At 39.4% G+C, this 18,307-nt stretch overlaps 1 protein-coding gene across 4 annotated transcripts in view; it reads left to right on the top strand.

The window, feature by feature from the left end:
* zgc:162331 (sushi domain-containing protein 3) overlaps positions 1–15,312 on the top strand; it is a 34,407-nt gene extending 19,095 nt beyond the window's left edge. For all 4 annotated transcript variants that reach the window (XM_005460418.3, XM_003455725.4, XM_005460419.3 and 1 more), the window contains exons 3-6: positions 12,227–12,418; positions 12,664–12,817; positions 12,902–13,087; positions 13,695–15,312. In XM_005460418.3, the coding sequence (XP_005460475.1) occupies positions 12,227–12,418; positions 12,664–12,817; positions 12,902–13,087; positions 13,695–14,037 (875 nt within the window). In that variant the 3' untranslated portion in view covers positions 14,038–15,312. The remainder of the gene's footprint in view (positions 1–12,226; positions 12,419–12,663; positions 12,818–12,901; positions 13,088–13,694) is intronic.
* The last annotated feature ends 2,995 nt before the right edge of the window (positions 15,313–18,307 follow it).

Below are 18,307 nucleotides of genomic sequence, written 5' to 3'. Positions count from 1 at the left end.
AGCTAGACTTGCAGCATGTTTAAGTACAAACAGAGGGTTTCCATATGCGTGCATCCATTTCTGGCTCTCTGTATGCCTCTATGGGACTACAGTGGGTGCTGTGTAAGGTGGCAGGTGATGCAGTTAAAGACAGTTCATTATGTCCACGCTGGAGCTGCTCAGCCTGAAGAGAAAGCTGCAGTGCCACTCGCATGACTTCATCTCTACTGGAGCATGAGCTGCCTTTATCTTTTCCTCCTCTCCCGCTGCCCATCTAGGCTATTTCTCTTTCCTTTTCTGTCTATATGTCACTCTTTTTCACCAACCCGTCTCCTCTCTTTCGCCGTTAATTGCTTTTTTTTATCCTCTGTCACTTGGCTTCTTTCTCCATCTCATTTCCCTTCTTTATTCTATTATCATTTGTATTTTTTATTTTATTTTTTCCCACTGTCTCTCTTTCTTTTTGGTTTTCCACCATTTATTCTTACGTCCTTGCCCACCCTCCTCTCAGTCACACTGCCCATATCCTCACGTGTACACACAAATAGCCTACAGCAGATGACAAAATGCAAAGCTCACGTGGCTAATACACACATAATTCACTTTCTCTCGCTCTCTCTCACACACACACACACACACACTAGAAATGGACGCACTCAGCCCAAACGACAGCAATCTTCTTAAAGGTTTAGAGAATAAACAGTTGCTCATTTCACAACTGCAGCAATCTGTCTGACCAAGCAGGAATAAGCACTTCATGCTTTAATAACACACACACAAGCACACACACACACATACAGGTAATCAGCTGGTCTGCCACACTGCACCACATGGAGGGTTTTTACTTGACCAGAGGTTTTATTTAAGAGAGTGCCCAAAAATTTAAATCCTAAAGGTGTGATTAAAGTCAACTCTCCCAAAAGCAAAATGTGAGTGGTAGTTATGTTTATGACAAAATCAAATCCTAATCAGCTAGCTTTAAGAGATAAAAGCTCCTCTCCAGATTCGGTTTACTTACCCCCATCACTTTAAAGCTGCTTGATTTTGTACTTTAGGACCAGATTACAGCAGCAATGTTGTGTTTATGTTTAGACATTATAGGTGTTTTAGTTTTGGCTTTCTGAGTATAAAGCCACTGTCAGGTGATAAAAATAAATTCAGTTAAATATAGGAGGCTTTTGTACATGCAGAGAACTTTGATTTAGCAGCCAAATTAAAGGCAATGAACAAGGTCAAATAAAAAGTTAAAAGAAATGTCTAGCTATAGAAGTTATACACTATAAAGCGTATAGACACGCCGGTTCACAGTGTGGATGTCACCTGTGTGCTCTGCAAAGCGCGATAGATGCGCATGCAGAAGTTGCAGTACCAGTAGGGGGAGATAATATATTTAAAGCCAAGAAGTCATCCTTCTACGCCAGCTAAGCAGCTAATATGTAATCTGTAGTCCGTAGTCTTAAACACTTTCCTATAATTCTTTTCATGTTGGCTTGAAATGAAATATCTCCTTCTTCTGTTACTGCAACTTATTATACCTGGCATTTTGGCTAATATCACCCATTAGTTCTTTATATTTAGCTAACCGTGCTAACCATTTAACGAGTGCTTTTAGCAAGTATTTTCAGCCATCTACTATATCTATTTCTCCAACCTAATTCTGCAGTTTTTACATTACATTTACCTAACTGTTCAATTTGTCCATTACTTTTAGCTTGTTTAGGCCACTGTTTTCCAACCAATGTGCCTCGGCACTTGGGTGTGCTGTGGAAGATTATCTGGTTCTGATTAGTAGCCTATTCTAAGCGATCGGCGTGAGTAACAGACAGAACAGTTACACTTTCTTCCACTAGAGGGCAGTACAACTACCTGCTCTAATTAAATGGGTTGCAAACTGCCAATAAAACAGAAGAAGACAAAGAAGAAATTAGTGTCGTGCTCTGAGACTACGCAGCACGATTAGCAATAGATGAATATTTGAAAAGAAAAAGCAGTCAGTCTGACCTGGTCCTGGAGAAAATTCCAACCCAGATGAAGGCCCTAGCATGAGTAGTGGTCAGAAGAAAGCAAAAAAGGTATACTGGGGACAAACCAAGCCAATTCACCTATACATGGTGGCAGAGGAAAAATTACCAATATGCTTCTTGAGTCATTTTCATTTGGTGGTTTGCGGTGTGATTTTTCTAATGTGAAATATGTGCCGTGGCTCCAAAAGGTTTTGATTGGTTTAGACCGTTTAACAATCACTTTTAGCACTTTCATTGAGCCTTTAATTATTTACAGATATTTCAGCCACTTATCAATTACGTTTGAGCTATTATGATCAGCTAACAGCTTTAACCATTCAGCACTGCATGACTATAAACTAAGCAGCCATGTCATGAACTCATTTATTTATTTATTTATTTACTGCTGTTGAGCGTTTAGACATGTTCAAGACAACATGCTGAATTTCAAACTGAGTATCAGAATGGAGAAGAAAGGTGATTTAAGCGACTTTGAATTTGTGATTGCTGGAGATTGCTGGACGGTGTGAATATTCAAGAAACTGCTGACATGCAACCATCTCTAGGGTTTACAGACAATGGTTGAAAACATTTTCCACTAAGCAGGCAGTTCTCTGGGGGAAAATGCCTCATAACAATCAAGAGCATCTCTGAATACGTAACCTGTCAAAACTGAAGCAGATGAGGAGCAGCAGAAGACCACACCGGGTGTCCATCCTCTAATGACTACAGTGTACCCATCTTCATATAGCTGCTTTCAGCAGGATGTCACAAAGATCAAATCACATCTGTTCACTGTACTGAAATAATATGCTTTAAAAAATCTGCATCTATTATAAGCAAGGTCAATTCTTTTATTTATTTATAGCTATTAAAGACAAGATTTGGTATCTGAAAACACAACTGAGATGTCCTGTTAGCAGAATTCACAGTGTTAATATCGATGAGGCTGGCGAAGCAGGTCTCTTAAAGTTTAGTTCAAAGATCCTTGGAGTGTCGGATAAAACAGAGCTTTCAGACCGAGTCGATAGAAGCCACGATTCATTATACAGCCCATCCAGGAATCCTTACCACTGCCTGGAAGTAAATTGATCTCTATTGATTGCGTTATCCTCAAGTGATTCTTCTTTTACATCTGACTATGTCTACATTTCTCTTCTTTTTCCTCAGTTTTGTGAAAAGTCTCATATAATGTACATTTATTAGTTTTTACTCATGTTATTCAATTATCGATGTATTTTTATCTCAGATCGAATCAGATCAGAATCAAAATCAGATCATTATAATTCACAATCTTTTTCATTTCACCTACCATCCAAAAAGTTCCATGCAGTATCTTTCACACAGAAGTTACATTGTACATAATGTTCATAATGCATGAAAGGAGATAATACAAGACAAGATTTCACCTGGAACTGAATGAAAGATTAATATTCATGAAGTGACCAGGAAGGTACAGATTATGAAGCTAAAACATGCAATATGTGGTTTCCTTACTGATGCTGAAGGTAAATAAAAACAATCAAAAAAGAATTAAGACTAATTTTTAGGGGAATTTTCATAAGATTCATCAAATATTTTATGAGGATTTGAAGCCTAAATGTTAAACTGACCAGTAGACTGACATTGGCAGCTCTACACCCCTTCAGATTAGCATACAGATAGAAACATAGACCAGAATAAAGTTAGAAACCAGTTGTCTTAGGGTTGGAAATTTTGGAAAGTAGGAACTTGAAGTGAACTGAACACTGCACACTTAGATATTAGCAGAAAACTGAATTATTGGTAGAAATACTTTGTTTTGTACGACTTTTCTCAGGTTTATGGAGCTTTAAATATGTGGTCAATAGCAGACTGAGCTGGAGATGGAGTGAGAAGCTGCAGCGATGCATGTTGATGTCCTGATCGACTTCCTACGGAGGAACTGGCAGACTCCTGATAAGCAGCAGTTATTTCAGCTTTAGAAAAGCTGTAAGCCTCAAAGTTAACACGGTAACACAACCTATTAACCGCGACAGAGTGTAAGAGTTAATGTTAATCCCTAAGTTAGGCCTATATCTGTTACTTGGCAGGCCTTTGGGCTATTTAATCTGAACAAGCCAAAATTGACAGCGAATCCTTTTTAGATTATCTGGGCTGTTGCTTATTTTCCCTCTAAAGACATTTCTGTCCAAAAAATCTTCATTACAAAATCTACAATTGTTTGACTAAATGAGACAACCTATATATATACATATATATATATACATATATATATATATATATATATGTATATATATATACATACATATATATTTAGTGTTTTTAGTGTGTTTTTAATGCAATACGTTCAAATCAAGTTAAATACTCTGAAGCGATTTAATTTTGCAAATAAGAACAATAAAGTTCAGTTTTAGACACAGTGTCTAAGTGTTGTTTGTAAGCTGCTTTTATTGACTCTGAGTTGCTTTAAATAAAAAGGTCTGCCAAAAACGTAAACGTAAAATGTTTTGATGCTTTTAATCCGATTACCATCTTGGCAGAGCCTATTACCTTTGTCTATTCCAGGTTACATCTAGTGCAAGAAATCCTGTTACTGACACGCTTACACACGCGGACACATGCACTCATCGGTAGTAGATAAAGTCCAGTGAATTTTAACATGAGTTACTTCTGTCCACTTGAATTGATTTTTTTTCCAACAGCTAAAAATAACATACATTTCTCCCATTAGCATACCATTTTAATCTTCTTCCCTTATGTAGAAGACTGTAGCATGTTTTTAGTCTTACTAACCACTCAAAGCACATTTTATCCATACGCCATTAAATTCAATACACTTTACTCAGTTTATCTACCTTTAGCTAGTCCATCTGTGGTTAGTCTAGAATCACTAATCCCATGTTTTTGAGTGGAACTCACGCGGGCCCAGGAATAACATGCAAGCTCCACACAGAATGGCCCATAAATGGACGTGCTGTGGGGCAACATCGCTGCCCATCCAATCCAACCTCTAGTATCAGTTACCGCATAATGTTCACTAATTTCCCTTCAGCGAGAAACACTCAAGAAAGGTGTTACATAGAGGAGCGTTTTGGCAAAGATAATGTTGGCAGTTTCTAGATTTCTGCAGTTTGATTGACAGGAATTTATTTGGGGACGAGTATGGTACATGCCATGACACACACACATACACACACTTGTTTTCATATCTTAGTGAGGACATCTAATTGACATAATGCTTTCCCTAACCATCAAAAATGAATGTCTAACCCTAACCATAATTTAATTGTAAACCTGAAAGTAAAACCAAATTTGAGTCTGAAAAATCCCTTCAAACGCATTCTATGGGCATTTTGTCCCATAAGTGACTGTTGGTCCCCACAAGTATAGTAGCGCTCCAATTTTTGGTCCTCACAATGATGTATAAACACACACACACGCAGCTAGATCCAGGGGTATTTCTGTCAATGACCAACAATATCGTCACTCCAGAGCCGTCCAGCTCGGTGAGCTTCAGACAAAAAAGACTTGCCTCTGTCCCCGGCCTGTCAATCCAATATGGCGTTTGGCAGTGACTCAACTTCATTATTACCTTCCCACAGCTTAAAACTATCTCAACAAAGTCACTAAGCTGGAGCTGGAAATGAGCCTTCTCTCTTCTTTGATGGGTGAAGCAGAAGGGGAACAACTGCTCTTGCACTCTGTCATTTCTGATTTTCTTTTGTGATATAAGTATTCTAATTTATCCTCCCAGTATTTCCATTTCCTACATTTTTAAAAGGCAAGCATGAGTTTTACTTGACTCTCCACATTTGAAACAAAGTGACAGGCACCATGGTGGAACATGCACGAGGAGAAAGTGGGAATAGGATGTCCTGTTATATAAATTTGATGAAGCCTTTTTGCTTAAATGTGTGCCTTTTTTGCTTTTTTTCCCCTTTTTTTGTGCAGAATGTACTGAATTCATGGAGCTGTCGCCAAGTCTAACAGAAACTCAAAAGACACTATTGATGTTCAAAATTCAATCCTACTGTCAGACCTCTACCTGGAGAAATTATCCTTGGTCAGATCCAGCAAAAGCTGCTAGTTAACAGAGAAAGCTGGCAGCTTTTGGCTAACGTCTGTAGTTTTTGCACACTCAATGAATAAAGGAAAACATAAACCAAAAGATAATCCCTCATAAATGTGCTGATCACTTCACATGTTAGGAAAAAGGGTTAAACATATGCCATAGACACATGCACTAATGCACAGTTGAGGCATTTATGTGTTTGCACAGGATCATACGCTGCACAAGCAGAGAGAGCTGCGGGTGTTAGGTAATCAGCTGTGATGCAGCGCATCAGCGAGGTGCCACAGAAATAGATCCACTGATGGATAGGACAGGGAAGCACGATGTTTGTTTGAGCTCAGATCACATAAGAGAGCAGCTGGAGCAAATGGAGCAAAAAAGGAAGTGCTCAATAAGATAGAAACACGAGGGCGAACAAGATGCAGCAAGTCAGCCAGATACCCCATCTCTTATTAGCATTAATTCAGAGTTTTAGCATCTGCCTGGTTCAAATGAAGTTTATTTGGAAGCATTGTGTATCCAAGGATAGGTTTTGTGGACAACTGTGGAACTACCCCCCAACTCTGTGAAATGCTTGTTTTTTTTATACACAAGACAAGTATTACAATTGCCTTTTTTTAGGTAAGATTATAAATTTGAATTTCTTTAAGTAGCTGAAATTGAAATAAAATGGGTAAAGGGCTCTATAACCCCTCTGTTAATAAAAACACGCATGCATTTTTTATTCACTGCGTTTTCATTTGCTCATGCTGTGGGTACAGATAGTGTGTATTGGATGTGTTCCCTCTGCGTGTGAATGTGTGCGTTTGAATCTTTAATGTGGAGAACCTAATCTTTATTTAATCACAAACTATTCCGAGTGCTTCCATGACAGAGACAAGTGTGGGAGGTGATAAAGAAGAATACAACAGAGTGAATGTTTGGTTGGGCAGTGTGGGGTTGCCTGGTTTGGGGAGTGGGGAGGGGTGGGGGGCAGAGTTGTATTAGTACCCTGTTGGCAGCCAAACTCTTTGATTTTTTTTTTTCTGAATGGGTCTGAAACAACTCGACTGGGCAAACACAGCACAGAGCTAACACACACACACACCCTCCCTGCGCTCATACAGTCTCCTCTTTGGGGAAAACACACAATACCTGAACACCAGCATACCTCACAGAAGCACACGAAGTCTGTGCTTGGAAGCTGCTGTCAGTCCCCTGCTCACACGTCCCCTGTGAGCATTCATTTCAGCTAAACTCAGATAAAGAAAAAAGTACACTACACCACAGCCAACACACAGATTCAATCTTTTCAGCATTAATTTTGCTTTTCATTGCTTCTGAGCACCACTGAGGACGTTATGCTTGTTTCCTTTACACTGTCTGCATTGTTCCTTTTCTAAAGTTAAAACCCAGAGGGAAGAAGCTAAGAATCTCAAAAGACATCTTAGAGTCTTAAATAGTGCACCCTGTTTCCTAATGTGTTGCTTAGTAAGTTCACTTTAAACATTGCTGATAAATAGATATCGGTCAATGGGCTGACTTTGACTTTGTCAAAGGACTACATAAAGCCACCATGGTAAACCTCATTGGGTTTTGAAGCTTTTTGCTGGTGAAATCTTAGATTTTTGAAACTGGATGAATATTTGGCTAGCTAACTAATGGTTTATTATAACTGGTGAAAAGCAGGCTTAAAACAAAATAAAAACCACAGTTGATACTCAACAGTAACTTTAAATAGCCACACCCCTTTACGGTCATGAACTGCAGAAATATATAAAGAGACCATTTTTGCACCAGCAATACACATTTAACATTATATCGTGTATAGTGTTTTAACCTAGAAGGCAAATAGGATTTTTTTAATATTTATTTATTTCATTTTTTGACGGTCTTATTGTTGAACACTAGTTTTGTCACAATATTACAATTTCAATGTTGCTGTGGATACAATTTTCAATACAGCGGGGAAAAATATGACCCAAAATGACCGACTAAGCCCAGCAAGAAAATGTTTGGAGAGGTTAAAAAGAAGAGCCATTTTTCCATAAATTTCTGCAGAACCAGTACTCTGCAACCACAGCTATTGCTATCTGGTGGCCTTTAGATAGAATGCAGGTTTAAGGTACTTTACGTTGGCTTTATTTTTAATTTTTTAAATCAAGTTGGTAAACTGGGCTGCTACTGCTTCTGGCTAATTTCTGGAAGACCTTTATCATCTTTAATCTGTCCCTTTAAGACAGGGCTGGTAATGTTTGCTGCTAGCCTCTAGTCACTACCTTAATACTAACTTAACAGCTCGCTAGTAGTTATCAGGTACTACTAATAGTTAAATGGTTAAGGTTAACGTGTGTGCCAGCCAGTTTAGCTTTTGTGATAACTGTTTAAAATTTTAGTGCTGTTGAAATGGGAGCTTTAAGTTCATCATTGTTTAGTGTCATGAACCACAGCTACTGTTCAGGTGTTCGACTGCTAGTAAGAGGAGGGGCTGTGAGTTTAGCATTAAACCTCAGTGTTTCAATTGTAATCACATCAAGAACCTTTTGTTCTTTGTAAACAGTCTGTAGCTCAAACCCAGTGTCCACTAGCTACACATCACACATAGCCAAAGTTAGCTGCTAGCTGTTGAACAGGGTGAACCATTTAGATGGCACTTGCCAGAAATTGTAATTGTGAGTAAGTGACGACCAAACGAGTTACCTTTTAACAATGTGATAAAATGAATGCTAATGTTGCTTTAGTCATTAAAGTATTTAAAATTGGTCCTGTCTCTCTGAGTACTACAAATCCATCCATACTGTAATAGCCTGCTGATTTAAAACAGAGTGAGTCCATTGCTGGGGCAACAATAGTAACATTGTTTTTGTGATAGTACACTGTTAATGCATGCTGTGGTTTATGGTCAGCAAACACTAGCCTCCAATTGGCTCTCTGTAAATCTATAAGTTCCTCTAGAATCCTACTTTAAATAAAACAGCTAAATGTAAATATAGTATAGTATATTTATAGTTAATATTCTGCACCAGTTAATAATCAATATGGCCATGAGGACAGTGAACAATGTGTTGTTTAGTGCGTTGCCTTTTAATAGATCATAAACTGAGAGCTCCTGGTGCCGTAATAATGTCTGATAAACTCACCAGATGAATCTCTGATGATAATTGCATTCACCTCGTTTTAATTAAAGATCATTTAGCTTTCATCCAAATGCAAATTTATCTCTTTAATATTCTTTCTGTGAGAGGTTTGCTCCACTACAACACAAATGAGCAATTACTTTTTATTTCCACAGCAGGAATATTGAATGTTGCAAAGGAGCAAAAGAAAAGAGCCAAGTATTGGAAAATAAAACAAATCGACTTGTGTGTGATCCACATCACTGATGACATCTTGAATGTGAATCATTCCTTGAACAAGATTAAACACAAGGTCTTTTATAAGTTAAAGATGTGCTGTATTTCATGACTGTAAAGCAGATTGTTTGAATTATTTAAACAGATGATGTCCTTTAATGTCATTTCTTTATCTCTTAGTCCCATGTGTGCATGCTCTGCCAATACAGAAATCAGGACCTAAAAAATTCAAGCGTTTGTTTTTTTAAGCACACTATAAAGTCCTCTACAAAATATATGATGGCCGCCAGATAGATATATATTACATACAAACACAAAGCATGAGTAAAAGGTCTCTTAAGGGAAACAGAAGGGCTTTTAGTCGCCCGTTTAAAAAAGAACAGAGTCAGCTTGTCCTTGTTTCCCTGTACTGTAGCAATCACGCACGTGTCTCATGTGTGTGCTGTGCTGTGTAACTCTGTGTGTGTTTGTGTGTGAGGGAGAGGATGCTGTCATCTTCGCATAGGATCACGGGATCCTCTCCCTCACTGTCTCTAGCGCAGCAGAAATCCTCCCATCTGTCGCTCCTAATCAGCAGAGAGCAGCTTGTATGTTCATAGGGATGATATGTCTCTCTCTCTCTCTCACACACACACACACACACACACAACCACAGATTACACTAATAGTGACACAGCAAAGCATTCCACGGTATCATGCACTCCTCTGCAGCACAGTAGGTGGCAGTTATTGCACCTTAACGATAGTTTCCATCCAAAGTAACACAGAAGGAGAAGTGTGAACCTGTGAATAAGCTACTGGCTACACCAACAATGGCACCTACCTGCACTAAACTGTATCGTAAAAATGGATGAGAAAGAGAGAGTAATATTCAAGGCTGACCCAGGGCCACTTTCCAAAACAGAAATGAAATCACAATAAACTAAAGATAATTTTACCAAAAGAAATTATATATTTTTTCAAATTTTTCCATAGACATATAATAATATAATGATTCTGACTTCATTTGGCCAAAACAAAGTGCAGCAAAAATTTGATAACCACGTAGGCAGAGTTGTGGCAGCGGTAGTGCTAGCATAGCATTTAGCTACCAGACACTGTAGAAACCCTAGAAACTGCGTTAGTGCGTTCCAGTAGTAAAGTCAGAAGAGCACAAAAACAGGATTTGTTTGGCGTTTTAGAAAGGTAGACACATTCATGCATCACTATAGATACAGAACGATGCTTCTTTGCCACCGCTGCAGCACCAATTGGGCTGAATCTGATGATTTTCCAGTTGAAAATTCCAAGTGGCACTCAAAAACTCCAACTTCCAAGTTAATCTGGACCACAAGTCAACAGAACTCTGAGACTTCAGGTGACAATGGGTACTATAAACACTGGTGACGCAAAATGGGTGGACCAAGTTCAACTTCTAAGTGGGCAACTGAAGGAACTTGTTGATTAGTGTAGTTAGCTAACGTACTATATGACAGGGTGGGTAATTCTATTAGAGGGTTACCAGAGCCTGGAATACTGTCTAATGACCAACTGTCACAATAAACCGATGGGTGACAAGTGTCTTGCTTCCTTTGTGGACACTCCTTTAAAGTTAGGTTTACGGTCATCATCAATGATGTAACAGACCTCAGAATATCAAGTGTTTCACTAATCTTCACAATTTTTAATTTTTTGGTTGCTGAAAGTTTTCTTCAATTAATGATTCAAGTGATAATGCAGCTTTCCAATTCCATGATGAGGTCAAAACATATTTCTGTACATCTGCTGGATATCCGCCATTATTAGTGTAAAAACTCTGCAGATAAAACTCAAATGTAACATTCTGGCAAAATTATTTAAAACCCAAAATTTCTGCAGTTAATTTTAAACCTGGTGACTGCTGAATCGTCACTATGTTCATTTTTTCTATCATTTTTTGCAGTAATGCAATAAACAAACAAACAAACAAATGAAAATTGATTGCTTTGCTTTTCTGTAAGCTGCAGTATAAAAATGTGGCACATTTTGTGCAGTCAGTGATGCTGTATGTTTACATGAGATTTTCTGAGAGTTTCAAAAATCCCCACAGCACAAGCTAACAATAGCTGCTGTATCACAAGACCTCTCAGAGGTATTTGTGTATTGTAGCATGAGGAAGATAAAAATAGTACTGCATGCCTCTGCTTTTCTCCATCTATCTCTCTTTGCTAAGTGTCCCACCACAGATTGCAGAAACTCGGGAGCAAGCTGTGGTTATACCTGAAATGAACATGGATAAAGAAGCGGGAAAAGAAAGGGGGGGGAAATGAACCCATTAACTCTGCTAAAGATGGTCCAGCTATTGGAAAAGACATTAACTCCACAGAAATCAAATTCATGAGAAGGCATAATGTTGGTTTTAGGAGCTTACGCACACTCGTGACCTCAGTGAAAAAACTTTTAGAGGGCTCTACTATACTTAGCCTTACTCTGTCGCATACATATACTGTTATAGTATCTGAAGTTGATATTCAACATGGATAAAGGTTAAAATAAGGTCTTTGTAATGAGCTCTAAGCATCATTTTTCTGTTCTAGGCTCTTGGTGTCTTGATGGCTGTTCTGCGATGTCCCTGAGAGTAGATATCCCTAACATAGTTATCTCTGGCACACCTCTGGCTGTGAGCACAGCAGCCCTACTCATCTAGCCTTTTGTTTGAGAGGGGCTTTCAGTCAGAATAAAGTAGGTTTAAAGGAAGGTGTACCTTCCTCAACTAACTAAACCCAATCTCAGTGCCCCCTGAGGACTTTTGGAGGGCTCCCTGTCTAACTTAATCCCTTTTTCTTTAGCACAATGACCAAGTGTTCGGCTGATCTAAGCACTTTTGTCCCACATCCCAGGTCTGTCCTGTATGCCTGTCCTGCCACCACGTCGGGGTTCCTTCTACGTAGAGGGTGGAACAGGCGTGTCAATCGGGAGTGTTTTGGCCTTTTGGTGCAGAGATGGATACCAGCTGGTTGGCAGCGACAAAATCTACTGCCATGTCAGGAATGGTAAAGCGCAGTGGAGCAACTACCTGCCTGTCTGTGAAGGTGTGTAGATTTAAGTATGGAAAACTTCAAGCTTAAATACATTAGCCCACAAAGTTCTCTCTTGCATTTACTTTTTTTAGTTTTCACCATTCAAACCTCTACTTTTATAAAAAAGACTCATTGACAGTGCACAGTTCTTTTTTGTGCTCAGGGAACAAGTCTAACTGTTCCTCTCAACATGCAAGCAATCAAAGCAAAGAGGAAAGAGGAGAGAACCTGAAGAGTAATTTCTGCTCTCCCAACAGCAATCCCCAGGCCGGAGGACCGTGGACTGAGAGTGGCTGTGCTGGCCTCAGTTGTTAGTGGCATTGTCATCCTCGCCATGTCCCTGTCCTTTCTCATCTGCTGTCTGCAGGAGCGATCCAGCCGGGACCGTTCCAAGAAAGATGGACGGAGCAGGTAGGAATGGGGATGGCGGTGCCAAAGAGTTATGTTGGCATCAAACTCTCAAAAACTGATAAATCTCTCCTGTGACCTCGTCAGACGCAGAGACAAGCGCTCCGCCCGTCGCAGCGAGTGCTGGCTGGAGAGAGAGGAGGGCGAATGGGAAGCCTTCCCTCCACCTAAGATCTTCCACCTGTCCCAGAGGATGAACCCCCGTCTTGCTCCAGACAGCCCCCTCTACCTGACAGGAGGCCTCAGTGGATACGAGAACAGAGGATACCAAAGGTAAACTGGCAACATTCACAGGAACCAAACACACAGAAAATCTTTTTTAAAAGTCACTAAAAACAAAAAAACTCAACATTTCTCCCAAACTGTGCCGAGACGAATATAGTAAGTAAGAAGGTTTACTCCTCAGACCTTTATTTTGGATACATACGACTGTTAGGAGTAAATTGAACACGCCTGTGTTGTGTTATGCATGTAGAAAAAATGGGAAATGAATCATGTTCATTTGGAACCAGACCGAGACCACTTCCTCTAGAGGGTCTTGGTGGGGTTGTTTTGGTCTGCACTTGAGTGCAATTACTGTACCAAGAGGGGACAAACCCTGCTGTGTTTAGTCTGTTTAGTTTAAACAGACTAAATACATTGAGTGAAAACACTCAATGACGGTTCTGTGTAACAACCATCTGCTGAGTCAAGTTAAACTTGGGTTATTTTATAATTGTAGCATTTCTTTAATTCCTGACATGTTTCAATAAACCAGCTGTTTGTTTTGATCTGTACTTTAATCTAGTCTTGAAGTGAAGCCTTAGCCTAACATGGATACATTTCATATGAGTTCCCTTGTTTGTAATAACAGATGGCTCATTGTGCTTCTATCTTTCAGGAGTCAGGAGAGTCTGCTGAAGGCCTCCATGCCCGGGCTCTACCGCTCCGAGTCTCAGCTTTACCCGCATGTTGTGCTGCAGAGGGTACCAACGCCGACTGCACCGTCTGCTCCCTCCGCTCCCTCTGCTCCCTCTGCTCCTCTCTACCTTCACCTTCCTGACTCCTCTTCTGCCGCTTCCTCACCCGCCCACACCATCACCCACAGCCAGCTACACGGCATGCCACAGTACCCCACCCCAACGTATCCTCCAAAACCCAATGTAGTGCCAAACTACCGCCACCCAACACCGGCGCCCATCTATCCCAACCCCAATCCAACACCACAGAGGCCATGGCAGTAAGCTACGTACTCCTGTTTCCATCTTTTCGGGGCACTGTGGTGCTCCTACTGAAAAACAGGCACGTTCTGAGACACATGAAGTCTTTTTACTCTTTCTTATCCCAGTTTTCTCCAACAGAAGTCTGCCAGTGCCAATAATCTAAAGCAGACATGTAGAAATGGACACGCAGCCAGCATAGAAGCTCCCCCTTGTTGTGCATGCTTGATGGACTTCTCAATTTGGACTGAGCGGAAACTGAACGACTGTTTTTCCCCTTGATTCTCACTCAGATGAGCTACGTTACCAGCAGGGGGAGACTGGTGGAGAACACCCTGCTTTCCTTTAACAACCACCAGATTGTCATTACTGAAACCCTATGTAGCCTACCAACAAAGGGACACAAAGAGTTGTTATTTAGATTCCACTAATTTTGTTCATCAAAGGAAGACTTTGTTTAGGCAGCTCTCAGAAATGTACATTTTAATAGCTAACTGTTAAGAAATGATCCCCCATCAGCCATCATCAGACCTAGTTATTCTACTCTTGAGCTAAATAAATTGACAGATATATATTTTTTGACTTATCTTCCCTGGAATCTCACTCATTTGTTAACCACAGCCATGTGTGATGTAATGAAAGCAGCTCTTGTTAATACACTGAGGTATTTTCCCACAATGAATGGGCAAAACACAGTAATGAGAGGGGGTTTATTGGTAGCAAGCGTCGTTGTAGCAACCACTGAGCAAAGCCAGTTTGTGTGGATTTAACAGCACACGGGGTATTGTTAATTCACATATTCTTTCTTTCAACACTGTTAACTACTTTAAACTTTTTCTTCTGTCTGTTGTGTTTCTTTCTTGCAGCTATTTGTGTAGTACAATAAGAAAATTAATAAGAAAATCTTTAGTGATCAGCGCTGTGGCTGGTGAAACATTCCAGCATGGTTATTCTGGGGACAAATGTGGGTTACAATCAAATGATCATCACGTTAAAATGAATTCTATGACAACATTTTTAATTTTATGAAGACCTTTTGTGCAATGTTAGTGAAACATGAGGAGGTCAGGCACACTGTGAGTCTGCAGTGGGTGGAGATGCTAAACCTTTATTGTTCCTTTGAACTGTTTAAATGCATTTAAATCATAAACTCTGTGCAAGGCCCATTTACTTTTATTTTTAATAGAACACTAATAAATCTGCACTTTAACCCTTTTTTAAATGGCTAGTCTTTTACTGTAAACGATTTGTATAACAACAGGACTGCCGTAAATGCTAAATAAAGAGAATTCAATATGTTTGGTGTGTGTTTTAAGAGTTTTTCAAAAGGAATGCATGGTCAGAAATGATTACAGACCCAATTCATCGCCGTGTCCTGACAGCTGAAAATGATAAGCTGGCTGAAATTTTCTGCATGTTTTTCACATTCAGCAAATCACAACAGTTTACTCAAGACACTTTATATTGTAAGGTTAAGACCCTACAATAATACAGAGAAAAACCCAACAATTAGAAAACCCCTATAAGCAAGCACTCGGTGACAGTGGGAAGAAAATCTCCCCTTTAACAGGAAGAAAGTTCCCGTAGAACCAGGATCTGGGAGGGGCACCCATCTGCCATGACCTGCGATAACTGGGGATCTCTGATCATGAAATATGATACATCGCTCATACCATCTTCCCTACCTTGGGTGTTTTTGGAGGGCAGGAAACCACTGTCTGTCTCAAAGGTAAAGGCAAATGTAAAAGTTTACATAGCCACAAGTCCACTAACTGGACATTTGATTGCAACTAATGCAAAACCAAGTTTAATACACCCCCCAGGCTTTTGTGTCAACATGATTAAATGTGAACCAACTGCATGGACACTATACCACAACATGAGAGACATGATGGGCCAACACATTCAATTTACTGTACAACAAATGTAATGCAGTCTTTGTAGGTGGACAAAACGTGTGAACGTTTAGTTCAGTCATTGAAACAACCTGATATACTGACATAGTCATTGTTTTGTAACAAACGGTCTGACTAGACTTCTGTTCTGCATGGAAACAATGTCAACATCCATCTGCAGCTCTGTTTTTGCAGTTGTGCCATGACCAGCGAGATGATGTTGAGGTCTCAACCATGTTTGTTGGGATGTGACACTTATTAAACCATTTCATTTTAATGAAGTGTAGAATTTAAAACAACTTTAAATCCCTATTTCAGCACCAAGCTATAAGTAAATATAAAGCAACTGAATCCAAAAATCCACTTTATATCCCTGCTTTGCCTAGACTACGCCACAAAAATGTATGCTTTGAAGATGTTCATGAGAGTACGTGGTGGGAAAAATGTAACGTTAATTTTTAACATGTTAAAACATCTTTGCACAACATGGGATTTATTTCCAGGAGTACCATGTATTTGACATGTATCACAGTGTTAGCACTTCTGTTTCCCAACTTGTTGACTTTTTTAGACAATAAAGCAGTTGCACTGAACAAATGTGTGTTGGTATATTTGTTTAGGAATCAATGACGGAGTCAATTAAGAACAACACTGGTAAGCAAATGATGGTATTGGTATCAATAAAACCTTATCAATCCCCATCCTTGGTCAGTTACCAAGCTACCTGGCTTTTTGGCCCTCTGTGGATAACTATCGCTAGCTTATCCCAAACTCAGATATTGCATAACGTTAGGTTGTCTGTCCAACCATTTTTCCGATATCTTTCAACTTTATATCTTATATATCTTATAACAGAATTGAAAGGCCTCAGAACTATGTTAGGCCTGACTGGCTGTCCTCTGTGTGTATATGTAATGAACAATACCCAATGGTAATTAGATTCATGAAATTTAAGATGTGAAAGTTATGAGGGGTGTGAACGTTAAAAACTCTCAATTCAAGGTGTCACTAACCGCTGGGTGACAACATGGTAGCCATCTTTTATATGAGGGGCTGTTTTTGCTGCAGTGTGGGAGCTCCTCTTATTTTTTCAGGTAAGTGCTGGATCAGATGTTAGCTAAGAAACTCTTCAGATATCTGTAACAGCTTTACAGAGCTGGCACATGCTGCAACGTGGCTCATACTTTCTGAGGTAAAAACAAGGTCTATGACTCAATCACAACCTTAGCACTCACAAACTTACAGATTTTGAAGCTTATTCCATCAACTAAGCTTTAAGCTCACAAGACTGTGAGACCTCAGGGCTGTCCTGCTGTCAAATGTCCAAGTGCATGGGAACGTTTTCCCAGATATTAAGTGTTTTTTATACACTCCTTCCAAAAGTCTGCATTTATATAGACTTTGCACAAGGGAATTACCCACAGCATAGAAGACTGTGATGTTAAACACAAAGTTGCTTGGAAACCCTTGCATTTAGAAACTAAAAAGAAGCAGCTGGTTCCCTAAAGGCTTTGGCGATGAAGAAAGTTCCAAATCTGCAAAAACACCAAGTATGTTTTGACACTGTTAGAAACTACAGTCACATTGCTACTTATACCGTTTACATTCTACTTATCCACAACAAAGCTTCAAAGTGTCCTTACAGGTGATATCAATTAGGCCTAAAAAGGTTTTGTCCCTTGGCGCCCTAAACCATACTAAAGTGGGCATGTCATGTAAGCTTGAGGAGTATAGCACTTCTCTATTGCATCATAGATCCACTCAAATACAACAGGTGTCTGTGCTTAAAAACTGTACTGAAGAGTAACAGAATATGTCAGAATGTGATGAAGTACAGCTAGGTCTATACTTTAATTTAAAATTAAATGACAAAGATGTAACTGAAGTCCAGACCTCAAGCTTTAAGGTAAAGATTTTGTTGTTTCTGTTCAACCCCTCCAACACTGGTGAATGATCGAAGGTCCTGTCCATCGTAAAAACAACCCATTTCAGAACATCCAGCTAACTTAAGAATACTTACCAGGAGAGAGACATCAAATTTTTCCAAGTGTACCATAAAAAGAAGACTTTAGGAGAGCAAGCAGAGAGAGTTCACCACAAGATCAGCCTATACCAGAGGTTGATCTTATTGAAGATCCAACCTATACCTATACCATATGAAAAGAGGAACGTCTGCTGAAAAAATGTAACAATTGCAATCCAGTGTTTTTGTTTAAAGCCTCGATTTAAAGCAGAGTCTCAGCTTTGGTTGTGTTGTGGTTGTTATATTTTAAATCTATGGCAGAGATGAACATAAAAAATGAACAAAAAAAAGTAGCTATATTGTAATCTAAGGTCATCTTGAAGTTTAGGCATAGAGAGAAAAAAATAGAACTTCTAGGTATATTGTTATAGTGTCT

The sequence above is a fragment of the Oreochromis niloticus genome, linkage group LG17 (assembly GCF_001858045.2).
Source record: "Oreochromis niloticus isolate F11D_XX linkage group LG17, O_niloticus_UMD_NMBU, whole genome shotgun sequence".
Lineage (NCBI taxonomy): Eukaryota > Metazoa > Chordata > Actinopteri > Cichliformes > Cichlidae > Oreochromis > Oreochromis niloticus.
The sequence above is the reverse complement of the archived record's forward strand: the minus strand, read 5'-3'. Positions and strand labels throughout refer to the sequence as shown.